The sequence below is a fragment of the Sturnus vulgaris genome, chromosome 7 (assembly GCF_052056855.1).
Source record: "Sturnus vulgaris isolate bStuVul1 chromosome 7, bStuVul1.hap1, whole genome shotgun sequence".
Lineage (NCBI taxonomy): Eukaryota > Metazoa > Chordata > Aves > Passeriformes > Sturnidae > Sturnus > Sturnus vulgaris.
The window spans coordinates 26,147,344-26,172,340 of record NC_142249.1 but is presented as its reverse complement, the minus strand read 5'-3'; the positions used below and the strand labels follow the sequence as shown (position 1 = coordinate 26,172,340).

General features: G+C 51.0%; 2 protein-coding genes across 2 annotated transcripts; one reads left to right on the top strand and one right to left on the bottom strand.

The window, feature by feature from the left end:
- Positions 1-655: 655 nt before the first annotated feature.
- On the top strand, positions 656-20,325 carry ARPC2 (actin related protein 2/3 complex subunit 2). The gene is made up of 10 exons (XM_014888061.2): positions 656-789; positions 10,361-10,395; positions 11,353-11,465; positions 13,482-13,527; positions 14,112-14,298; positions 14,721-14,814; positions 17,067-17,193; positions 18,537-18,637; positions 19,009-19,109; positions 19,885-20,325. Exons 1-10 carry the CDS (start codon positions 716-718, stop codon positions 19,907-19,909), a joined length of 903 nt encoding a protein of 300 aa, XP_014743547.1. The 5' UTR covers positions 656-715; the 3' UTR covers positions 19,910-20,325.
- Positions 20,116-24,926, bottom strand: AAMP (angio associated migratory cell protein). The gene is made up of 11 exons (XM_014888058.2): positions 24,773-24,926; positions 24,338-24,490; positions 23,826-23,945; positions 23,562-23,701; positions 23,335-23,479; positions 23,107-23,190; positions 22,723-22,838; positions 22,206-22,309; positions 21,633-21,723; positions 21,210-21,364; positions 20,116-20,951 (listed from the first exon to the last, which is right to left on the bottom strand). Exons 1-11 carry the CDS (start codon positions 24,858-24,860, stop codon positions 20,876-20,878), a joined length of 1,272 nt encoding a protein of 423 aa, XP_014743544.2. The 5' UTR covers positions 24,861-24,926; the 3' UTR covers positions 20,116-20,875.
- Between the last annotated feature and the right edge of the window lie 71 nt (positions 24,927-24,997).

Here is a 24,997-nt window from a genome sequence, read left to right as displayed (position 1 = left end):
GATCAATGCTGCCATCATATCCCTTAGGTATTGCCAGATCAAGGACACTCCTATTCCCTGGGAACGCTTGCCCAGTTTTGGGCAACCCCCAGCTCCAGGGCACTATTACAGCCCCCCCTAGGATATCCCCACTCCCTGTGTCACCTCACATTTTTGGGGCCCTGTAGCTCTGAAATGATCCATCTTGCAAGATACCATTTTCGCCTGTAAGCACCCCCATATCCCTGGAGCACCAATTCTTATACAGACCCCCATACACTGGGGCACACCTGATACTTCCTAGAGCGTCTCTATAATCCTAAGGGCACCCCACTGTTTCGGGAACCTCCAACACTGTGAGTATTCAATTAACGGCGGGGGGGAGGCACCTCACACTTTTGGGGACTTCCACACCGCAGGCACACCCCATATCCCTGCCTCACCCCAGCTGGCGGTGATGCCCATAGCACTAGCACCCCACAACCCACTCCGCCTGTGTCCTACCCCATGTCCCACCCCATTTAGGGGGCACCTCCCCTCTCTCCCCACCCGCCGCGGGGCGGAGCTGGTTGTGACGTCATCACGGGTGGGCAGGGCGGGGCGGGGGCTGCGCCTGCGGCGGCGCCGAGCCGGAAGTGACGCGCGGGCGCGAGAGCGGAAGCGGCGGCGCAGGCTCGGGCGGGTCCCCGGTGCGCGCAGCGGGCTCGGCTCCCTCAGAGCCGCTCCCGGCACCGACATGATCCTGCTCGAGGTCAACAACCGCATCATCGAGGAGACCCTCACGCTCAAGTTCGAGGGCGCGGCCGCCGGGTAAGAATAGGGGAGCCGGGGCGGGGCGGAGACGGGTCCGCGGACCGAGGGAGGGGCGAGGGGGCGGTGGCTGGCGGGGCCCGGGCCGTGCCAGGCGCCCCGGTACAGAGTAGAGCCTGGCGGGTAGTGCCGGGGAGGATGGGGCTGAGAGGGGCGGAAGGAGGGGGCTGGGGAATGGTGACAAGGCAGGATGTGGGGCTGGAGAGTGGCGGGGAGAGGCACTGAGCCAGCGGGTACTGTGCTACCAGGTGGCGGCCCGGGAACGAGGAGGACAGAGCGGGCACGGGGTGGGGGCTTGCAGGGCGCAGGGGCTGGGAGAAGGGTAGTCACGGTGCGGGAACTCAGCTGCGAGCGGCCGGGATGGGCAGAGGGAAGGCCTGGGGAATAAGGGGGCAGGCTGGGACAGAGCAGTGCTGGAGGGGAGAGTGGGGCTGGATGGGGTCGTTAGTGCCAGAGCAATGGAGAGCTCCGGGGGAGCAGGACGGATCCGGGAAGAGTATCAGAGATTGCCGTGCTGAGGTGGACTGGAGGAGAGGGCCTGGACAAGGAGGAAGTTGGGAAGGGAGGAAGGTGGATTTGCAGGATGTTTGCTTTGGGCAAAGCGGGCTTCATCAGCGTGGTGCCAGCGCTGCTACAGAATATGTAGGGGGAGCCGAGGAACAAGAAGCCTGTGTACGGAGTCACGGTCTCAGCCTTTTGCTTTGGGGGTGAAGAGCAAATTCTAGCTTGCTCTCTCTTTGCTTTTTCGAGCAGAAGGAATACAGGCACACAGGTCAGCCACGGCCGCTGGTGCCAGCCTTGTGGGTGTCATGGCCTTGAGGGGCAGACTGAGGGGTCTCTTAACACCCGCATCTCTGGCTGGGACAGTTCAGTCCCTGGGTAGCCAGTGGGTTTTTTTACTGCGAGAATTGCACCACGGCTGTAAAGTTGCTTTTGAGGACACAGCTTAGCTTGGGAGGAAGTCCCTTCAGTATAAATGTCCTTATCTGCAGCCGAGTGGCCTGTGGGCTCGATGCATTGCCTGCTGAGACACCTTTGTACAGAGGGAAAGCCTTGAGAGGCAGAGCACAGTGGTGTTATCTCTGGGGTGGAGCCTGCCCTGGCGCCTCATAAGGCAGGGCTCAGGCTGCTCCAGGAAAGGACCCCCCCAGGCAGCTGCCTTTTTCTGTTACCTTTTTTCTCCAGCGATTTTTGGAGCTCTCAGCCTTTTGCATGCAGAACCTTGTCAGAGGCCACTTACTCTGCTTTCCCCCCACTCTCAGTTGACTTGTTGCTCAGATTGGTTTTTTGTTTTGTTTTGGTGGTTTTGTTTTTTTTTTTTCCATAAAATAATCTAACAGCTGCTTTGTCTTGGAGAATAGCTGAACTGCTCCCAGATTTTGATTCATCTTGAGCCCTGATAATTTAATGCAACAAGTTTCCTCAGAGTACAGGCACTGCACTGAGCAGAGAGAGCTCCCAGGTGACCACTGTGGTATTGCAGCTGCATCCATTAGGAAATATGGCATGTACAGAGGTTCATAGTGAGTGTCAGAACAGCTTGTCAATCAATAGTCTGTGCCAAGTTACTCTTCCTGATGGAGAGAGAAGAACGGGCATGTGTCTGTGTTGATGTGACATGGAGGGACAGTTTGAAGATTTAGATGCACCCCAAAACTCTGACTCTGTGGACAGAGCTGCGGTTGCTTGCCCTGCACCAGCCTGCAGGCCGCTGAGATTTCCATTTTGCTGTATGGCAAGGCCACCTCACTTGTGAGTTAGCACACGTGCCTGACATACTGGTTGCTCCTAGATCAATTTGTAGGGTGGCTGATGGTGCTCTGCTTCAGCCTCTTAGTCATCTATGGCATGTTCTGTTCTTCAGATGGCATTTCCAGATAAGTTTTGTGCCTTCAGTGTTGCTGAAGGTGAGGAAGACATTTACTTATGAATTTTCTTCTGGGGTCCCCCATCCAGCCAAGTGCAGGGAGATTTCTCCTGGTTTCAAGTCTTCTAAGGAAAGGATGTTACAAAACATTTATTCAAGTGATATTTCTTTTTCCTATGGCCACAGCTCTTGGGTTATTCCTGTGATGCTCAGCCTGGAGGCTCCTGTATTTTGCTGTTTTGGTGATGGTTTTTCAAGGTGTATCCTGGGGATGAATACAGGACAATCAGGGCAAGGTCAAGCCTTGAAAAATTTGATGACTGGGAGGAGTGAGTCTGGACACTAGAGCAGAGTTGGGTTTACATTATTTGCTTTAACCCAGAAGTGCAGCAGATGTGATGCAGGGATTTGTCAATAGTGGTTGTCTCAGAGCTAGGTGTGCCTGCTGGCTTTCAGCATCAGCCTGGAAGTGGGGCAGGGCAGGGTTCATTTCCAAATCCTTTGCCAGGGACTTGTCCTGTGACGTGGGCTGTGTCGTTCCCCTCTACTGCAGTGCAGCCATAGTTTGGCAGGTTCCTGCAGAGCTTTCCTGGGCTATCAGGTGGGAGACACTCCACATTTCACCTTGTCATATAAAACTAGGTCACATTTAGAAGTTGGGATTCATTAACTGCCATAACGTTAGTGTCATATATGTCAAAATCTGCTCTGTGTGGAGGTCCATCAGGTGTCCCTGGAGTTCTCAGTGTGAAAGGTGCCTTGGCAGGACTGCAGAAAGAGATGAGCACTTGAGACAGGGCCTAACCCACCTCTAAGAGTCCTCCTCGGACAAGGTCCTTGGGGCTTGGCAGCATCCACCTGTAAATAGGGTAATTTCAAATTTAATTTGGTTTTGTGGGCAAACCCCATGGAAATCTCACCTCCTTGGACAGCCATTGTTGAAACGTGATATTTTGATCAAGGTGGTAACAGATAATGGACTTCAATAGATCTGATTTTTTTTTCCTTATTTAGTTCTAGTAATTTCTTTGTTTAAATCTATTCTCTTAAACCAACCACATTTTAAAATAAAAGCTTAAAGCTAGCAGAATCTGTTGAAATAACTTGAGTTAGGAATTTACTGCTGCAATGTGGGAATATCAGGTCAGTACCTGGAGATAAGTTTGTTGAAATGAGGTTGACTCATGAGCTTTTTTACATGTCAAGAGAAAACTTCCATAAGCTTTTGACCAATTCATTTGTACATGAGATGTTGCCTGGAAACTGGTGTCACAGGTGGATTTTCCCATTTCTGATAGAAATGTTGTGTGAGGATATGAACTCTACTAGTTGGAAGATGCTAATCTCACAGACATAAAAAAAAACCCACAAACACTTTAAGTGTAAAACATTTTGATAATTGTCTTCTGAGTCTGATGAATACTTATTCTGTTTGACACTAACAGATTTGCCATCCAGTTTTGTCCTGCTCTAACTTAACTGACCCCAGTGAAAGTGTGGCACAGGACCTTGGTCTTAGAGTTTGGTTCTCCAGTCATACACAGCTTACCCAAAATCTTCAGTAAATTAATAAACTGTTACTTATTATTTACCCACTGTGCAAAAGAACACAAATTTGCATAGCTGGGGTACAGCATGTGTTTTCCTAGTTTGGGGGCGGAGGGAAGAGAATCTCAAATTAAATTGTTGGTTTCTTTACAGCCATTAGTAGGTATAGCTCTGCAGGGCTTCCTGACAATTAGCTGCATAGGAAATCATCTGAAGCTTGAACTTCCCTGCTGCAGAGTGGTTCCTGTGAGCCGGTAGGAGCTGGGCTGGAGCTGCACCCGCCTGCTTTATGATATTTCCCACCTACGGTCACTTGATGTTTGTGGGCTGCAGAGCTCTGCCTTTCAGACAGACTGAGTCCTGGCTGAAACCAGGCAGTTAGAACTTCGTGTTCATGGAGTGATTTGAAGTGAGTTCATCATGCGGAGACTGAGGAGCGTCTGGAGGCTGTTGGTGTGCTGGGAGAGTAGAGGAGCTTTGAATCCTGCCAGGCACTGCTGAGGAACTCTCTTCAAGAGTGGCTGTGGTTATATGTGGCTCCAGTGCTTCAGGGTTGCTCAGACACCCCACCAAAACCAGAGATTGTTCCTCTGCTACCCCCTCTTTCTTGCTGACACGGGCATCTTTGTGGCTTCAAGGGAAACAGGACTGGGGAAGTGACTTAGGTTAAAATTAAACAGGCATAACTGGGTATTTTTAGCTTAGATGAGTTTCCTCAGCCCATTCATTGTGTCATGGCTGCTCACCATGGTGCAGCCATGGAGCAGGGATCAGATCTACCTCCTTCAGCCGTAGTGGCAGGATCTGGCTCAGTGTCCTTACAAGCCCAGCCTGGAGCTGCACATCTCTCCAGGCACAAACTCACCTGCTGAAACTCAGTCTGCCTGACTGCAGAGTGCTCGGGAAATGCGGCTGGCAGAAAGAGGTACCCTTGGGTTTTGCTGGCACGGGCAATGCTCGTGGCTGTTCACGTTGACTGAGGGTGCTGTTGGTGTTGGAGCATAGCTCCTGGGTTGTCACAGCACATCCTGCTTCGGATACCGGGGAAGGTGACTTTGCATTAACAGTGGATTGTGAACCACCTCTGTCTGGAAGTAGGCAGTGCTCCAGTTTTGTGCAACAGCACAGGGAACAGGAGGGAAGAAAAGCCAAATCTGAAAAGTGTTAGGCTTTCAGAGGTGGTTCTGTCATCACTCCAGCCTCAGTTTTCGTCTTGGGTTCCTAAGAGGAGCCTGCTCTGTTTTATCTTCAGACAGTGGTTCTCACGGCAGCCACCAATGCTTGACACCAGCGAAGAGTAGGTATCCATCATTGTACTAAAGAAACACAGCAAAAGCGTGTGCAAAATGAGGCTCTTCTCCAGAGACTTGGCACAACTCTGGATCACTCTGGTGGGGAACCACAGGCTATGTGCCTACAGCTGAGGATGCACAGAACAAAGATCTGGCTGGAAGGGGACCTGCCAGTGCCAGCATGCTGCAGGACCATCTGTGCTTTGTCCACTGTAAATCCCACTGCTTTCTTACCAGCCTGCTCCTCCAGGTTGTTGGGCACACAGCAAGGGAAAAGCTTAGGCATGGAGGGGTCACCTAACCAGGAGGGGAGAATTGGCATGTGTAGAGGCTGCTGTACACTGCTCAGCACCACCCACCTGACAGAGCACTCCTGCTGGAGTTCATGGTGGGTGTGCTGCCAGAGCTGTGGGAGCTCTCTGATAACATACGCTCTTGCAGCTTACGCAGAGAGGCTTTTGTTAGCTGAGTGGGGCCCAGAACTGGAGGAACTGTTCAGATAATTTTAGACATTGCTCATAATTTTTTTTATTGAGGTGACCTTTCTGTAGCGAGAGCCTGCAGTCTGTCACTGAATCTGGCTCACTTTATCCAAATTGTGTGTTGACTCTGGTGATCTGAAAGCTCTGCTCAGAGCTTTAAGCTTTGAAATACCCTTTTTTCCCCCCTCTCCTATGGGGCAAGAGATTAGAGTATCTGCATGCCTGCAGCTTTTGAAATTATTGCCATTCTCCATTATTTGGTAGAGGCCTTAACTGTGATGCGGGAGATGCTTCAGTATGGTTGTCAGCCAAGTTCTTAAATTTGTTGTAAAATATGGCATGAGCTTTTGTGGCCTGAGAATGAAACAGGGAAGTTGTCCGAGTCAAGTGAGGAAGTGCTGTCAGAAAAAAGATTTGCTATTGCTCTTAAGTGCTCGCTGGTGTCTCTCCATGGGCACTGTAGTTCTGCCAGGGTGAAAAATCTGATTTGGAGTTGGGTCTGTATTAGATAGACAGGGAGTAGGAGCCATTTGGAGATGAATAGGAGGAACACAGGGAAGAAGATGTAAAACCTGTCAGGGTCTTTTATTGTTACAAGCAGAGGGCAGATGGGATTTGGTATGGGTTTGACTTCAGACCTGATAACTGTTATCACAAACTGTTGCTGGGAACAGCTGCCATTTTAGCATCGGACTTCAGGCAGGGGTTTATAGAAAGGTCTGGTCTGCATTCAGTGTTCAGTGCAGAGAGAAGCCATCTCAGTTATTCCTGATATGATCTGGTTTTATTGTCCATTCAGAGCAGAGGGTAGCAAACAGGGAAGGTCACTGAGGGATGCTGTGGTACAGGTAGCATTGGAGGTAAGGAGCTTGCAGGGGTTACAGCAGCTTTCTGCCCCAGAAGTGCATGAGGTGTCCTGTCTGAAATCCTCTGAGTATAGCTAGACTTAGTCTGTTTCTCAGCATATTGGATCAGGGGTAGAAGAGAATCCCATAGGACCTCTTAGGCTTCCCAGTTCGGATTTACAGTCTGGGATTTAGAGTCATTCAGCACCAAACTGCTAGACTGCCAATTCTCACAATCGGTGTGGAGGGTCTTCTCGTGGAGGCAAGGGACACCAGAGCACACCAGACCAGACAGAGCTCTTCGGGGTCATGCTAGTAACCTGACAGTACTTGGTACCCACCCTCAGTGGTACAGGCCCCATCCCAGACCTGCTGTGAATCCTCTGCACTGAGCCTTCACCTGCACAAGAGCAGGAAGGACAGAACACAGAGAGGACACGTTGTGCCTCCGTAGGGCTATTTCTAGTGGTAGAAGATGGGGTTGCTGGAAGGTCAAGGGGAAGTGAACGTGTGTGTGTGTCCTGCAGCATTGTTGCTCATCTAGAAACTATGGAACGCTGGAGGCAAGACCTTCTCTCTCTCTTCTGCCTGGGGACTTCTTGATGCAGGAACAACAATCCGGGTAGTAGCAAAAGGAGTGTTTTTTCTGTTGGAGAAACATTTTGAGTAGCCAGAGAAATAAATAGAAGCACTTTAAACACTGTGATTGTAAAGCTCCTGAACTGTGAAAGGCTAAGAGGGCTTACTTTGCTCCCAGACACACTTCCAGCACTCTTCCCTGTCCTCTCCTGGGCCAGGCCAGGCCTGGGTTACTTAAGTGTGTGCCCAGTGAGGCGGAAAACCCACTGTGCTATAGGTGACAGGGCCAGCGTGGCTGCGAGGAGCTCTGTATGCGTCTCACGTGAGCTCTTGCTTCACTGAGGCTGTGCCGGGAAGTGGTTGAATATTCAGCACCCAAAGTTCCGCCCAGTTACCTTCTTTTCCCTTAAATACTCCCCCTCCTCACCATCCCCAAGTACTGGAACTAAGCCACTTGGGAAATCAGCGTTAAAATAACTTCTCTAAGAAATGACGTTTGCACAATAACAGGCTCAAACCCAGCTGTGTTAGCAGTGAGCTTTTGTGTGCAGAACAAAGGCTCTCGGGCAGAGCCATCAGCTGGCTCCTGTACATGGTCTTGCTCTGCTTCTTCAATTATGTGATGGGTGATCTTTCTGCCATCCCCTGAGTACAGGGCAAGCAAATGGGGAATCATCCTTCCTCAGCAAAACCACTCCAGTGCACTGGCTGTCAGCCACTTCCTTGTGTTTCTCAGAGGGAGGTGCTGTGTTTGGAAGGCTCTGCTGGGAGCGGGGGCTCCGGGAGCTGTCAGCTCTATGTGTGGAGAATGGGATTTGAAAGGTGTAACTCTGAGAAGATGGAACAGAGGTTTAAGGATGTGTCCTGTTTAATATTCCTAGCTCTCATGTGCCTGGCTGTGCTATCTTTAAAGCTTCCTACATAGGTTTCTTTTTTTATAAAATTTTCTACTGCCATCCAAGCTGATTCCCACGTATGAGTGTGGTGCTCTAAAAGAAGAACACGTCTGCATCAACTGACCGAGTGGGATCTCTGGGATTTTCTTTCATCTCTGCTCTGAGCCATCGTCAGTGAGCAGAAGTGGCTTGGACATGGCTAGGGGAATTGCTCCCCTTTCCAAGAGCCAAAGCTAAATATGCAGCCAGGGATGCCTGCTGAGCCTGTCTCAGGCCCAGCTGGGAAGGGGAGATGAAAGCAAGAGAGGTCACAGGTAGCTGGCACAGCTTTTAAACTAAAGAACCTTCTTTGGGTGCACTTGCACCACTTCTTTCAAGTGTGTGGTTTTTATCTTCAGCAAGATGGCACAAAAGACAGAGGCTCCCCAGCCTTCAGACAAAAAAAAGCACTGTAGCCTTTCACAGCTTATCACTTTCAAGAAGCAGGAATACCTCTTCATTTTCACTTAGGATCTCTATCTGAGAGTTAATTCCTCCCTTTCCACTGAAGTAAAATGTTGACCTGGTAAGTGTCTGGGATCAATGCAATGCAGTGCCTTGGTCTCCCTGTATTGCCCAGCTTGAGTTTTATCACATTGTGGTCATTTCTGCCTTCCCAAGAGTGAGGCTGGCTGCAGAAAAGCTGATGGAAAAAAAGTGCTTGCTGCTGAGATAAAAATAATTTAAATTCTTACAAAATATGCTCAGGGAAAGTAGATATTGAGTCATCACTTCCCCCCACCTTTCTCAGTGTATGTACCGTGGTGTAGCCAGTACCCACTAGCACATAAGTGTGTGGAAGAGCAAGTTTCAGCAAAATGGTTGAAGCTGGTCTCTGGGCAGCAGCAGCAGCATAGTTGAGACCACTACCTTTACTCTGGAGAGTTATTGCAGTATGGTGGTTCAGACAGGTGGTAATGAACTGTTGGAGACTAGATTTCTGTTAGCAGCAGTGTTATTAGCCTGTACTCTAATATAATCTACTTTTGAAAAATAAATGGAGATACTGTGTGAAATAGCAGTAGCAGGCTGGCATTTTTATCCTGTTCTCATTTTACACGCCTGCTCTCAGCAGTGGAGATACCTTTGCATCAATTCCCTGTTGGAGAATGACCTATTAATACCACTCCCCTTGGAGCTGTGAAAGCAGTTATGTAGTGCCCATCCCAATGAAATGACCTTCCAGAAACAGTTATATCTTTTGTGGAGTCCTAATCTTTCACAGATCATGGACAAATGTCAAAATACAGTTTGTTAAGAAGCAGTTCTTCATAGTCACAGTGTAAGATGTGATGTGCTTTTGGCTTACAAAGGGTTTTGTTGCTGATCAGGGGTCCCAGAGACCACTCAGGACAGTGTTAGAGCACATCCACAGCTACGGTTTTTCTGCAGAGGCTGTTGACAAAATGTTGGGGAGTTTTGGAAGGGAAGCAGGATGAAATGAACATTTGGAAAGTTTCATTCTTTGGCTCCTAACACTGCTAATACTTACCTAACTTGGAAAAGGGGTCTTCTCTGCAACGAAGTCATATCAACACATTTGCAGAGCTGGTGTTGATGGCGAAGGGGGCACTGTGTCAGGAAGGATTACTCAGCTCCTTCCATGAACTGGTATTGCAGGACCTTACAAAAGATCCTCTCTTCCAAAACCTGTGTTGTGGCTGTTCCGTACAGTGTGTGCTTGTGCAAACAGACTTCTTAGAAAGGAGTAGCTTTCTTAGGCATTTCTAACTGGAAATCTGTAATGTCAAAATCAATTCATAAACTAGAAATAATAGAAATCTGTGCCAGCTTCAAAGTCTATTTTACATCATCTGGGGTGAAACTGGTGCTTATAGGAAGGGGAAGAAGTCTAAGGTCTCTTCTCAAAGGTTACTACTAGTAGGACAGCAGGAGATAAAAGGGTTTTGAGGAAGAGCTGCCTGTGAGAAATAAGGCGTTGGAAATTAATCCTCTTTCCTTCACAGCTAGGAGGCTGCTGTTAGAGTTCTCATTTACCTTCTTTGTTTTCTTTGCTTTTTAGAAATAAACCAGAGGCAGTAGAAGTAACATTTGCAGGTAAGCTCCACAGCTCTCTTGACTTCTCTGAACCAAGGGCTGGCTTGAACAATCTGCCCACCCCACTGGGCAGAGGCAATGTGGAGACCCTGCAGTACCCCCAGAGCTGGGGCTTCATTGGCTGCCCCACTATTTCTCTGTCTGCCTTCCCTGGGACTTCCCCAGAGCATTGAGTTCGCTGATGGTAGTGCTTTGGTGTGTGCCTGCTAAATAGCTCTTCTCTTTTACTTCATCTATTCTCCAGTCCTGCCTTTTGTTCTACTTATTATGATGTTTTTAGCACCATCTGGTTTGGGTTGTGAGGAAGCTGACTCGGGGTTACAGGGAAAATAGATTCATCACCTCAAGTTTGCTATTCAGGAAGAGAAATGCCAAGGAAGTTCAAGTATTCATTCAGCAACTGATTTTTTGCTTATCAAGAATCTGTGTAAGCTGCAAAGCTCCATGGGGAAGTGGAGCTTGCTAGGTAGCTAGAGGCTTGCCTTTTCCTTCCTCCTGCCTTTCCCATTCCGTAGCGAAGTGGAAGCTCTCACAGCAGGCAGCAGCTGAGCTGCCTTTGCTGGCAGAGAGGTTTTCTCCTCCAGGCTGCAGCTCTGGCCTGGTGGGCATGTCAGTCACTTTCTGTGCTGGCCATCCAGAAGGCTCCTGTCTCTGCATGTTTATATCCTTGTACATTGAGCACAAGTGGATTTGCCAGGGATCATAAATTACACTAGACTAAAGCTTTCTGTGATGGACAGGTGTCAAAATTATTTCAGCTCTATGAATGATAGCAGGTCTCCCTACATGACATTACCATTTTTCCATAATTGTGGGTTTCTCTCTTACTATGTGTGTGAGGGCTGGAGCTAGAGGAGCAGTGTCACTTTATGCAGTTACTAGAACTTGTAGGGAAAACCTTCCTCAGAAATAGAAGCTGGTTCCTGTTCCCTCACATTTCTCTTGCTTGCTTCTTAGACTTTGATGGAGTCCTTTACCATATTTCAAACCCCAATGGAGACAAGACAAAAGTGATGGTCAGTATTTCTCTGAAATTCTACAAGGAACTCCAGGAACATGGTGCTGATGAGGTGAGTAAGCATCTCCAGGCCTTCGCCTACAAATACTGTGCTGGCAGCAATGCCCCTGTGATGTTGATGGATCTAACATCTGACCCTTAGAGAAGCATCTGTGCTCCCATCTCACAGTGGTCAAAGGAGCAGCCCTGTGCCAACCAGGAGTTGCACTTCACTAAAAGACAAGGGCAAGCGTGTTCACACTCTCAGGAAAATGTGATCTTGTATGACCCTGCAGCCTAAAAGGCAGAAGGCACCATTAATTCTGCAAGTTCAAAGTGATGCCTGACCATGTAGAAATAGTCCCTGACTGATGTGTTGAGCCCACAGCTGAAGGAAAGCACCAAGACAGATCTGTGGTGCTTCTCTTCTGACTCTTAACCACACTTGAAAGCAAGTGCTGGTGTCCTGCTGCGTGTGCAGACCTTGGTTTGCAGACTGGTTCCCTTTTCATTGCTGCTGTGTGAAGTCGCAGGCTTAGTTCCTGTTGACTGGGCCCTGCGGCTGCAGAGGGCCATTTATGGTAGAAAAAAGGAGCCTCTCTGAGCTGTGGTTGGATGGCAAGGCAGGAAGTGTGACTCAGTTCCTGAGTCAGTTTTCAAATCCCCACATGTTAGCGAATGGGGTTCACCCAGGACTTTTCAGCAGGCTTTTGCCTCTGGGTGTCTGTCCTTAGAAGAAAACAAATAAACTGCTCCGTCAGTTTATTGTGAGTCTGGTGAGAAACAGGTGATTTGAATCCAAAGCGAATTCCTTCGAATTGCCATAAGATTCACCTAAGTCAGGAGAGATATGATTGAGTGTCCTGCTTTCCTGGTTCCTGAATGCAGAGCTTTCTAGGTGCAGCATTGCCTGCTACTGCAGGCACCGCTGCTGGCATGAGGAGCATCAAGTAGCCCAAATGGTGGAGCCTTCCCAGCATGTTTAGTGAGGATCAGTGCAGTGTGTGATCCCCAGAGAACCCGTATGGTGGGTGAGCGGCTGACAGCACTGTGCACCAGCAGCCATTGTGGTGGTGGTGGTGGAAGACAACTTCCTATAAACTTTTAGAGGAAAATTAGATCTGTGCAGGACTGGCTTGGAAGTACTGACTAAATAGAAATTCCATTTTTCAATCTCCATTTGTCATAATGTTGCTTTCTGTACTTGCCTGCAGACAATGTTGCTTCTTTGTGCTCTATCTTTGGTGGAAACCCCACTGCGAGGAATGCTGAGTGGGCTTCCTGCTAAGACAGGGCATCTTCCTGCACCACTGCAGGCAGGCTCTCTGCTGAGAGGAGGTTTTGGCATGCATAGAGTCTGTGTATCCTTTCCACGTGGTAGTGGGTGTCATCCCAGGAGGGCCAGTTCTGCCACAGCACTGTTGTGTTCTTCTCTGTGAAATACTGCCTGTTCCCAGCCCCCTCATTGACACAGAGCTATGGCTCAGTTGGAAATTGCCTTTGATGTAAAATTTAGCAGTAATCACGTTTGAAGAAAGGTTTTTGCTGTGCTGTAGGCGGTTCTGCTTCTGGGAGGCATCCAAGCCTGCCTGGCAGTCTCCTCTTGATCCCCATCTGTTCGTGCAATAGGCTGAGACAGAGTGTGGTCACCAGGCCATGGTGTGCTCTGGACTTGCCGTCCTGTGAGGAGAGGGACTGGGCACATTTTGCATCTGCCTTTGAATGGAAGGAAAAGTGGTAGTCGTCAGATCTGTTCTGTTAGGCTCTGCTGATTGTTCTCCTTTGAAGGTATGAGCTATAAGGCTTCTTCCCCACACAAATCCAACTAGCAAGAACTTGAAAAAGTTCCAGTTTTGAGTCTTTTCCTGCAGTGTGTCCCCTGTCAGTGGAGTTCAGGGAGCCCTCCCTAGAGCAGGACAGCCAATAGTACTAGAAGTTGATGACTTAATATTTGTCTGAGTTCTTTTAGACTAGGGGAGGCAGGTGCTGTAATTTGATACTTCTAAAAGAAGACCAAATATGGCCTAGGCTGTGCAGGAGGAAACAAGTCTTGATAGCTTGTGCTCTCAATGTTTAATTTGTTTTCTAGGTATTGAAGAAAGTCTATGGAAGCTACTTGGTAAATCCGGAATCAGGTAACCCTTCAATATCATTCACTCGGTGTGTGTGTGTGAGTGAATGCAATTCCAGAATTACTTAAGTCACCTGAAAAATGCTCATATGAAGGCTGCACTTGAAGAGCTTGATATCTGAGGCTCTCTATACAATGAATGGCAATTTGAAATTGCCAATTTAAAAGGTAGCTCAGACACATCAGGAATGAAGCAGCTTGTAGCACAAGCTTTATGCAGTCCTCCTCCAGGAAGCCTCTGTTCCTCACGGTTGGAGTCTTTGTTCTTCTCATAGGTGCTTTGTGAGACACAGGAAACCATGGTTACCTGTGACAACATCTCTTCCTACTCACTTCAAAAACTTGGGAGCAGTTCAGCCAGCACGTGTGTCTGGGAGCTTGGGAAGGAGCCCCGGGAACGTTGCCATGGCCACGCGCCGAGTTTTGGCACGGCTTTTGGCAAGTGCTTGGAGTGGGAAGATCTCACCTCTGAGGCTTTTGGGAGGATTTAAGGCAAAAGTGGGACTGTAGATGTCTCTCTAAAAAAAGGTCTCTGCTTTCATTAAGGCCCGATGTAGATTATTAAAGCTAGTGGCTGTTCCTTCCTAGGTTACAATGTCTCTTTGCTCTATGACCTGGAGAACCTTCCTGCAGACAAGGATTCCATTGTGCACCAAGCCGGCATGTTGAAGCGCAACTGCTTTGCTTCGGTCTTTGAGAAGTATTTCAAATTCCAGGAAGAAGGCAAAGAAGGAGAAAAAAGAGCAGTCATCCACTACAGGGATGATGAGACAATGTAGGTGTTTAAACAGCACGGGGGTCGGACAGTGGTCAGTAGTCTGCTCTGTGCACAGCTGTGTATTTCAGTGGAAAGTCAGGAAATCTTCCTGCTTCGTGCTTTGGCCAGAGTAATAAGGGCCTGTCCCAGGCTGCCACAAGTATCCCATGAGGGTAATGCTTATGCCTCGGGCTGCTTGGATGTTACACAAGAGTCTCTGTTAGTGGCAGCACTTGTGGCTGCCTGCAGGAGGGGAACTGGCCACTCCCAACAGAAATGTTGTGCTCCTTGTAAATACTGTCTCAAGGAAGGGGAAATTTACGGCAGTCAGGCCTGTGAATGGCTTTTGTATCTACTTAACCTTGTCACACAGTTGCTTCCTCATCCAGTTGAACTTCTTAGCTCTGGTTCACAGTGGGTTCTCTGTCTCCCACCTGCAGGTATGTTGAGGCAAAGAAGGACCGTGTCACGGTTGTGTTCAGCACAGTATTTAAGGACGACGATGATGTGGTGATCGGAAAGGTGTTTATGCAGGTATGGAAACTGAATTACAGGGAAAGGGTCTGGTCCTCAGTTCAGATGCCTGCTTGCTTGAAGCAGCATTGCCAAATAAGCTGCTGAAGTGAGCACAAAGGTGGTTTAACACACGTAAATACTTTGCTCCATGCTGCACTGGGATAGAAGAACATGCTAATAGGCATAGACAGTGTATTTTCCTGGCTCTTGCATCTCTATCATCAATAGTCTCGCTCATTTGGACAATCAAGTCTATTATGCGTTACAGATGAGAAACACTACAGTGAATACTTCAGTCTCCACACTGAGGCCCTGTAATGTGGATAGCTATGGTGTAGGGATCTCCAGCCAGCTGAGGAGCTGAGCATGTTGAGGAGGCTGTAAAGGGAGAGGAAGGGTGAGACAACGTCATGCCATGCCTGAGGAGGAGCTGAGAGTGGTCTTCACCTTGAAGTTTCTTCCTGCTAATGCCCAAATGCTGCAGAAACACTCAGCAGTTGAGTGTGATGCCTCTCAAATTTGACCTTTCTAGAGCCATGAATACACCGAATTTGTGGGTTTAAACCAATCATAATGCCAAGTTATGGACTGGACTCAGCTGAGTCTGGATTCAGCTACCTTTTCCAATTGCTGTTTAGCTGGGAAGCATTGAGAGACTTGTAGTAAGCACTTTGCATGTCTGTGAATGACTGTGTGCAGCCTGAGGAGAATGAAACATCTGTGTGCAGCTGGGGAGGTTCAGTGCATGCTTGTACCTGTGTTCGTCTGTGCCACTGGCCCACCTCACTCATCTGCTGAAGCTCCTGGGGAGCCAGCCTCCTGTGTGAGCATGGCTATGGAGCAGGACCTGCAGGGTGTTCAGGCACCCAAGGGTGCCAGGCCATGCTGCTGATAGGCTCATGGACAGCAAGTTACTGGCCCAGTTTGCTGGAGGCCAATGTACCTGTGTTGGGTGTCTTCAGAAGGGAGTCTGTTGCAATGGCAGTCTTCACAGCTCTGTTTGCTGTGTTCATTAGCTACAGACAGGGCATCTGCTCTGGCTTTGAGGTTTTCCCCCACCAAGCATATCCCTCAGCCTGGAATTCAGCTTTTAAAATGGGATGGGAGACATGATGTGAACAAAATGGGGTTAGCGAAGCTCCTGGGGAGATGGCAGTGCTTCAAGGCAGCAGCTGTCCCAGAGTCTCCATGTCCCGAATTCTTGGTTTTTACAACAGCAAACCCTGCCTCGGCCCAGCCACAGGAATTTCCACTCTGAGTCACACTGGCTCTTTCCCTCCAGCTATTGCTCTTGCATAATGCAGCTGGGCATGGTGTCTGCTCATCTGGGCTCTCATGGAGAAAATGTGGCCATTAACTAACCAGTGAAGCCATTTGAACCATTTCACCCTCTGGCATAATTAGGAAGAAATGCAAGCTAAGCATTTCATTAAGGAAACCCCAGTGATCCTCTAAAAGGGACATGGATGCTTCTGCCTTTTCCAAGGGAAACTGTGCTCAGAGGAGAGGCCAAGGGTAGCTGATAATGTGTAGGTTGGGATGGAGGTCAGTGAGGCAGAGGGAAGACTGCCATGCCTTTGGGCAGGAGAATGGTCTCTGGACATTCCCAGCCCCACACAGAGATGGTCCTTACAGTTCCTGAAATGCAGATCCAGTACATTTCCTGTGAGGTGGGGGTTGTGCTGCTGTCAAAGGTGGGGGAAGGGATCACCCTGCCTGAAGGTATTGTTTCAAGGTGTAGGGAAGCATTAAGAGGAGCAGGCTTCATATATAGGCTTCAAACCCTTACATGCATCTTGATGCCTGGGCAGACTTCTGGCAGGAGATGGTTTATCAAATGGCAGAACCTTTGTACTAGGTGTGGTAGAGACCTTGCAGCCCTTCCTGAAAATTTCTGTTCCTTGGGGGTGATGGGCACTGCCCATTTTCATGGAAGCATTGAAGTTCCAGCAGGAGCTGTGCTGTCTAGTGTGCTTGCTCAGACTGATGTGTCCCTTCCACAAAACACCCATGACAGGGTTGTGACACAGTGAAAGCCACCCCAGGTGAGGGGCTGCACTATGCTCATGTGTAAACCCAGGACAGCCATGCATTTTGGGCTGGTTTTGCTGGGAAAAAGGATTATTTTCAGGGTGTTTGGCCTGATGAACTCAATCCATTCAAGGAAAGCTGGGCTGCCTTCTGCTCATTGCCCTTTGGGAGTGAGGAAACCCCATTTGCATGTTGCTGAAGGGTTGCAGTGGGAATCACCTTCACTTTGTCTTGTTCAGGAGTTCAAGGAGGGTCGCCGGGCCAGTCACACAGCCCCACAGGTACTGTTCAGCCACAGGGAGCCACCCTTGGAGCTGAAAGACACGGACGCAGCCGTTGGTGATAATATTGGCTACATCACTTTTGGTAAGCAGGCAGCTCTGAGGATTGGGGATGCTTGGGGAGGAGAGGTTCCTGTTGCTGCATGAAACAGAAAGGAATTCACCTTCCCTGGGTGTTGAAGTGGGCTGTTGAGGGCTGCAAGGACTCTGGGGTTGCATTCTGTCTTGTGTGCTCCTTTGGAGTGTCCCTTTTCTGTACCAGGTCACCTGAGCTCTGCTGTGGGCAAGAAGATGTGGACAGTGAGCTGTTTAGTGTCCGCCTACAAAATAAGTTCAGTACTTGGAAGTAAAGGGAAGAGTGGCTTTGCTGTGATATTTTGGAGACTGGAGGTTTCTTGTGAAAGTTTTAATGCAACTGTACTTGTCGGTTGTCCAGCTGCAGGGAGGTGTGCAGTGCTTGATCAGCAGAGGCAGTCAGAGAGCAGCAGCAGAGCAGTGCATTCTGTGTCTCCGGCTCTGCCTCTGTTCTGGGCCAAACACTGATGAGCCACATTCCCCTGTCTGCAGAGGTGGTGGCCAGCAGAGCCGTGACTTCCCTCTGGGTAGCAGTGTCGACAGGAGTCTAAACCCTGCCATGTTCAAAGGGATAGGTCTCTTCTCGATGGTTGGGTGTGTTATTAGGGTGTCTCAGGCCAGTATTCCTGTAATTTGGAGTTCAGAGATGGAGCACAGATACTGCAGGGGAAGGTGAAGATAGCATTGCCCTCCTCCTGTGGTGGAAATGGGGCCTTGAGGCCTGGGCAGCTTTCAGCTATGGAAAGAAGAGGTCCAGGATGGCACATACTTTGTTCTTGTTAAGACTAAATATTCCGGTTACCTGATCTGACAGTCTCAGATGAGATCATCACCCAAACAAAATGTTATTTCAGCCCTCAGATCTGGAACACCTAACAGAGCACCACCTTATGGAAAAAGCAAGCTACCTGCTTTGTATCCAACTCTGTCTATGTTATGGGGCTGGCAAGATGCCAGGCAAAGATCCACAACCAATTTCAAGACCTCAGGGCAGACTGGATCTTGAAATTGGTTGAGCAGCCTGGGTGCCCTGCTCTGCCTCCCAACTTGCTCCTCTAATTGCATCTCCCAAGCACTGATACAGCATCATGCAGTTTCCTACAGCGCCATTGTTTCTGGACACCTGGCCTTGTCTGCATCCTTCTGCTGTGGGAAATGTGGACAAGTGCTCTTAAGCTTTGTATTTAAAATTACAAGTGCTGCTTAGTCTTGGTATGTGTCAAGAGTAAAGGGCTCTTTTTAGAAAGCAAGGCGGGGATTCAGTGCAGCACACCCGAAGCCTCCAGCACTGATCCTGACAGCCTTGTAGAGCCTCAGGAGGTACTAATGATCTGTGTTGGCCTCTTCTTTCAGTGCTGTTCCCCCGTCACACCAATGCTGCAGCCAGAGACAACACCATAAACCTGATCCACACATTCCGGGACTACCTGCACTATCACATCAAGTGCTCGAAGGTACGAGGGCCAGGGCATACAGGGTGGCTTCAGCCCACCTAACCTGGGTGCTGAAGGGGAGAAGCAGGGGAGAACAGGGTGCCCCCTGAGAACTCGTTAGGGTCTGCCACTACCCTCCCCAATCACATAGGGTGGTAAGTGATGCATCGTTGCCTTCTCCCTGCTCTTGGACAGAATACTCTTCTTTCCGTTCTAGCAGTGAAATAGGATTTTTTCCTTTTGGATCTGGTTTCCTTCCTTTCTGAGAACAGAAGTGAGGGTAATTGTTCAGAGTGACCTGGCTTTGATGTGTCCTCAGTTGACAGTGAAATCTCAGCTGACAATAAAGACAGGATCCTGACATGTCCCCATTTTGTCCTAATGAAACACAGGCCTATATTCACACACGTATGAGGGCGAAAACGTCAGATTTCCTCAAGGTGCTCAACCGTGCCCGTCCAGACGCAGAGAAGAAAGAAATGAAAACAATCACGTGAGTAGCAAAGCAGGGCCTGGTCTCTGGGCTTCTCTGCCAGCCACAAACTCAGTCCTGTTCAGTTTGGCATACTGCAGTCCCGGGCAGGCTCGGGTTCCATGGGGGTGACCCACAGCTTACTGCCTCAGATGTCATGTGAGGAGTTGGGTCTGAAGCAAAACCCTGGCAGGTCCTTTGCAAAAGGCTCATACATGGCCTTGCAAGCCCTGATCTCTCAATTTTCCCTCTACCAAGCCCTTGGTATCATTCCTGGGGCTTTTACACTGTTGTATTAGAGCTGCCTTGTCCAACTCTGGGGGCAGCTCCAGCTCATGGCAGGGAGAGGAGCCAGGCCCTTCCTTGGGGTTTGTGGGCACTGGACCAGGTCTTGCTGCCCAGTGTGTCTGCAGCTCCTCAGAGTAACTGGCTGCCCTTAGCCAGCTGATGGTTAGGGCCAGGCCACCATGATGTCTGGCTCCCTTTTGTGAACAAGCAGTCCACAGCAAAGTGGATAGAGAACAGTTGTGTGAAAATGTTTTACTTGGTCCCTTACCTTCGGCTTATCCCAGAGCCCCTTGGTGTCCTTTTTCTCTGTTTGTCCTGTCATGTCCCCTTTGCATGCTGCTTTGGGGCAGGAGTTAGCCCCTCCCCACAGCCTCATGACTCGGTTCTGCAGCCAGACTCTGTGAACTCAAATCCAGCCTAGCTTCGAGAGCTCCACTAGGTGTTCCCCACCCACCGCAAGCCCCACAGGCCCTTGGGGCTGTGCTGACCACTCTCTGCATCCTTTCAGGGGGAAGACGTTCACAACCCGTTAACGCTGAGTCGCTGAGGCTGCCGTGGAGGACGAAGGTTGGGGCAGTTGCTACCCGATAATCGTAGCTTTTAATGTTGCACCTCTGTGGGCTCATAAGGAATTCAAGCAATCGGGGTCTGTTTGTACGACAGTTGGGGGAGTAATCTGCAGAAACGAGCTGTGCTTGCGAGGACTCGATCGTTCCAAGAAACAAAACTTTAATTCCAGTTTGATTGACTTAATTTCTTTTCTTTTTTAATTTTTTTTTCTTTTCAAGCTGTTTCGCTTTGCAATATGTTACCGGAAGTAAGTTGCAGTATTTCTTATGAGAATAATGCAATATTAACTTGTTTTCTTCTGAGTATTTGAGTTCAAAACTCCTGTATCTGAAGAAATACTGTTGGGGTTCATTAATAAAGAAGATCTTTCTATCTTAAAGGGCTGTGAGACTTTGGCTTGTCAATGCACGTGACCTACCTTGCCCTGGAAGGGGTGTTTAGTCACAGCCCCAAGGGAGATAATTGTGGAACATATGCCTTCTGGTGAACTTAGGGGTGCAGAACCCAGATCTGGAAATAGCCTGTTCTGTTAGGGAACTTCTGGACTGTACAGAGCAGGATTCTCCTACCTGCACCCTTCCCTACTATCCTGACCCACTCATTCCCCCTAGCAGGGAGAGCTAAGATGGGAGTCTCTGCCACTGATCCTCAGGCCATGGTTGGATGCCAGGGAGATCCCTGAGGAGGGAGCACAGCTCCCCAGATCCTCTTTCCCCCAACAAGCAGAGTAGATGGCATCCAGTTAAGTGAAATAATTTATATAATTAAAGACATCTTCATACAAAACCCCTGGCTTGGCCCCTAGAGGGTGAGGGCAAAGCAGGGCAGGCTGGAAAAATTACAAAGCACGCACTGGAGAAGGGTGGTGAAACTGTCCCTCGTCCCTCAAGGCGCACGGCAGCGCCAGGACACCATCCCTTGACACAGTTCTAGCGATCAGGGCGCTGCACGCAGAACACTTTGGCTTGGTGGTCGCCAGAGGTGGTCACCACAATGGAGGCATCCCTGCAGGGAGACAGGGCTCAGAGGTGGGGCTGGGGGCTTCCAGTATCCCTGACCATCACCCCCAGCCCAGCTCTGAAGTGCTGCACTACCCCTTGAGACCCCCAAGTCTCAGCATGGACCTACGTTTGTGCCCCACCTTGGGACCAGACCACAAGGGTACTCAGAGACAGCTTGTGATTCGAGCTCCTAGGCTGGAGGCCCCTGCCATCACGGCTCCCTCCACCCAGCAGGGAACAGGTCTAGGGGTTGTCTGCTCACTTGTTGACGGCGAAGTCGAGAATTTCAGCAGAGTGCCCTCGGTACTCGCTGATCATCTTCCCTGAGCGGGCGTCCCAGAGCCGCACGGCCCCATCCAGGCTGCAGGTGTACACCACGGCCGAGCTCTCCTCCCACAGCAGCTGCACAATCCCTGACTGGGGCACGGGAGACCACAGTGGGGACCTCCAGCAAGTCTTAGCTCCCCCAATGTACCCCCACCCCCTCCTGGTGTCTGCTGTCCCCACAGGAGAACCAGACCCCAGGGCCGAGCACATCTGCTGTGCAGAGACTGTGGCTGCCCTTTGGGGAAGCCCAAGGCTAAGGAGAAGTAAAAATTGGGAACTGGCCCCTGGGCTCTGAGGGAGATCTCCAAAAGGCCCAAAGCCCACCTCCCAGGCCTAGGGAAGGGGGGGAGGGCAGTACCTCGTGTTGGCACTTATGCCTTAGGCTCTGTGTGGAGAGGTCATAAATAGCCAGTGTGCCGTCAAGGTAGCCCACAGCAGCCAGTGGCATCCTACAGACAGGGGAACAGGCATTACATAGGACATGGGAAAGCAGAGATGGAAACACATAAAGGATCTGGGTAAAAGGCAAACCCTATGCTGAAAGCTGCAATGTATTGAGAAGGTGAGAGACAACCTGATGGCCGGAGCCGTTAAACACCCTGCTTGGGAAACCCAACAGTACAGCAAGTCAACAATCGGCCCATGGTTTACAAAGAAGATGACCATGTCCTGGCAGGAAAACAGCTGTCTGGAGAGTATCCCAGCCAAGTAGTGGTCCATCAGGCTAGCCCAGAATCCCAACAGTTGCAGGGAGAGGACTGAGCAGCTGGTGTCCCTTGGCCTCACACCAAAGTGATCTGGGATCTCCACACCCAGCTGGGGAGGATGGAGGCAAGTGAAATGCAGCAGATTGAGCACAAAGGATGCAAATGGATCTGTATGACAAGCCCTGTAAGATCTAGCACTGAAGAGGAGCTGTCTCATCACTCACACATTACAGAAGCCCAGCGACTCCACTGAGTTGGACTCTGCCTCCTCGCCCTCACTGATGGGTGCCTTGGGGGTCACGCTCTCCATCTTGAACACGCACACCACCTGGGTAGAGGGAGGGTGACTGTTCCCTGAGGGAAGGAGACCCACGTGCACAGAGGTCCCGCTCGTACTCGACATCGAGTCTGCACCCCCATTAAAACAAGGCGCAGCCCCAAATCCTCAGCTCCTGGGAGCAAACAAGAGGGAACTTCCTACCAGGAGCCGGGCGGGACCACCCAGCCCGCGCTCCACCGGCAGCGCGAGGGCGCCGCCTGCCGGCTGCCGATAGCCGCACACCGGCCCTGGATTTGAGGGGTCACCAAATCACCAGTGGGTCACCAGTGCTCCTGGCTCTGCCCTCAGCCCAGGACAGGGGCTTGGGGGGGTCTCCAGTGCTCCTGGCTCTGCCTCCAACCTAGGACAGGGGCCTGGGGGTCCTCAGCACTTGTGGCTCTGCCCTGCCCACACAGACGCACCTTGCCCGTGGAGGAGTTGACCAGCTTGGCGTGACAGTCCACAGAGCCCGTCATGATCAAACTGCCATCCTGGTTGCTGGCCACACACGTCAAGGGGTCCTGATGGCCATCCTGGCCTGGGGGTGAGCAGCAGGGATGAGCTTTGTGTGTCCTCCCCACAGAGACCCAGTGAGCCTTGAAACATACCACATGCAGCCTCCACCCTGCCCGGCTCTGCCAGCACCCCCGCAAGGAACAACCACCAGTGGGGACAGAGAAACCCAGTGCCAGGCTCCCTCCTGCTCTCAGAGAATGTCTCCTTTCCACCCAGGCAGAGGTCAGAGCCCACTAGAAGGGGCTGTTTGCCAACTAGGGAGTAGCCCAGGTGATAAACCTTTTCCTTACCTTTCAGGACATGCAGTGATATTCCCTGCTTTAGGTCCCAGATGCGCATGGTCCCGTCCTCATACCCCACCACTGCTCGCTTCCCTGGGTGAGGCAGAGACAGCAGATAGAGACAGGGCCCCCCTCATCCCCCTACCTCTCATGCAGCACAGACTGTGAGAAGCAGGAGGGCAGATGCCCACACAGAGCTGGTGACATTTCCCATTCCAGAGAGGCCCCATGCCTCACCATCAGGCAGGATCCTGCCACATGTGGCTGGGCATGCTGGACCCTGAAAGGTTTTGCAGTCCCCACTGGGGATCTTCCACATCCAGGTGTTGCCATCAGCTGTACCAGCCAGAAGTACATGGGCTTGAGGGTGCCACTCCATCCACTGGGCAGAGAGAGACAAGCAACGTTACAGAAGTGCTGCCACCCCACTTGCTGGCTGGGGAGCTCCCCCCAGCACCACTCACCTCCAAGTCCCCCACCTCGAAGGACCACACTTCCTCCTTGGCATCCACCCGCCACACTTTGATAAGCCCTGACATGTCACCTGTGGCCACAAACACGGAGTCGTGACTGAAGCCAGCACAGGTGACCGAGTCCTTGTGTCCTGCAAACATCAGGGGACAGAGACTGCTCAGGCCAAGCTATGGAAGATGGTCAGGAGCACAGCATCAGCTAGAGAAAAATGTGTCCAGATAGACACTGGGACACAGCTGTTCGCTGCACCTCACCTGAGCACTCAAACAGGAGCTCTCCGTCACTCACACGCCACACGAAGGCCTTGTCATCCTCTCCACCTGTCACTGCTAGCGTGTTGGTCTTAGGGTCAAGGCTCACACAGAAGACAGAAGCTTCACAAAAGAATAAAGAGAGGCTACATGGCTATGGTGCCAATCCCGCCTCACCTGACATTCCCAGAGGATCCAAACCCCGTGCTGATGTGGGATGTCAGCAAGATGAACTCCCAACCCCATCCAGTGGGAATCAATTCACGTGGGAGAGGAACAGCAGAGGCTTTCTATGAGTTTGGGGCAAGTTGCCATGATGGGAGGCCCAAAGGGCTCCTCTGGCAGAGCATAAGGCAGAAACAAGCCTAGGGCAGCTGAGTCCTGATGGCTGTCCCAAGAAGGCTGGGGACAGCAGCCTAGCAAGGCTCTCTGCACCCCTGGACTCTGGGGAAAGCCAAGACGGGAGGAGATCCCGAATGGAGTCCCAGGTGATTCTGCCCGTGCCCAGCACTCACCCGAGTGAAGCGAGAAAGTGACCTCACTGTCATCCTGTGCCTCCATGCCGTCCTCCACCCCCTCGTCATCCTCCGACTCCCAAGCCTCGGCATCGGGCTCTTCTGCCCCCTCGTCCTCAAAGTCCACGTCTTCCATCTCCTCGGCCAGGTCATCTGCAGAGGGCGAAGGTCAGGGCGCGATTCGCGGCCTGCCCAGCTCGGCGGGACAGCAGGGGTCCCTGCGGGACGGGGCAGCAGGGGGATGCGCCATGCCGCCGCGGCCACGAGACCCAGAGTAGGGAGACCGCAGAGGAACAGGGCACAACGCGGGGAGAGGAAGGATGCACCGGCTGGGCCTGGCACTGGGGTGGGGCCGCAGCGCTCCCGGTGCCCCGGCGGGAGGCCGGAGCCCCCGCAGGCCCTGCCCGGTGCGTGGCGCAGGGCGCCCCGTCTCACCCGGCCCGGGCGGGCCCAGCTCCACCACCTCGATGATCTCCTCGTCGCCGTGCAGATCCAGCGCCCCCGGGCCCTCCCCGGGCTCCATGCCGACCCACCCCGCCGCCGCCGCCGCTTCCGCCGCTTCCGCCACGCGCCCCGCCCCGGTCAATCCTCGCCCGTCCCAGCCAACCACGGCCCGAGTCCGCGCTAGGATCCCGCCCTTTCCGCCAGTAGGACGGGCCT

Bases quoted from the DNA above. Each gene is read 5' to 3' on its own strand.
- AAMP (XM_014888058.2), bottom strand. From the start codon at position 24,860: ATGGAGCCCGGGGAGGGCCCGGGGGCGCTGGATCTGCACGGCGACGAG. The intron at 23,946-24,337 runs GTGAGTGCTGGG...TCTTTTGTGAAG, and splicing joins CACTTTCTCGCTTCACTCGG to CTTCTGTCTTCTGTGTGAGC. The intron at 23,191-23,334 runs GTGAGGCATGGG...TGCCTCACCCAG, and splicing joins TGGCAGGATCCTGCCTGATG to GGAAGCGAGCAGTGGTGGGG.
- ARPC2 (XM_014888061.2), top strand. From the start codon at position 716: ATGATCCTGCTCGAGGTCAACAACCGCATCATCGAGGAGACCCTCACG. The intron at 790-10,360 runs GTAAGAATAGGG...TTTGCTTTTTAG, and splicing joins TTCGAGGGCGCGGCCGCCGG to AAATAAACCAGAGGCAGTAG. The intron at 18,638-19,008 runs GTACGAGGGCCA...AATGAAACACAG, and splicing joins ATCACATCAAGTGCTCGAAG to GCCTATATTCACACACGTAT.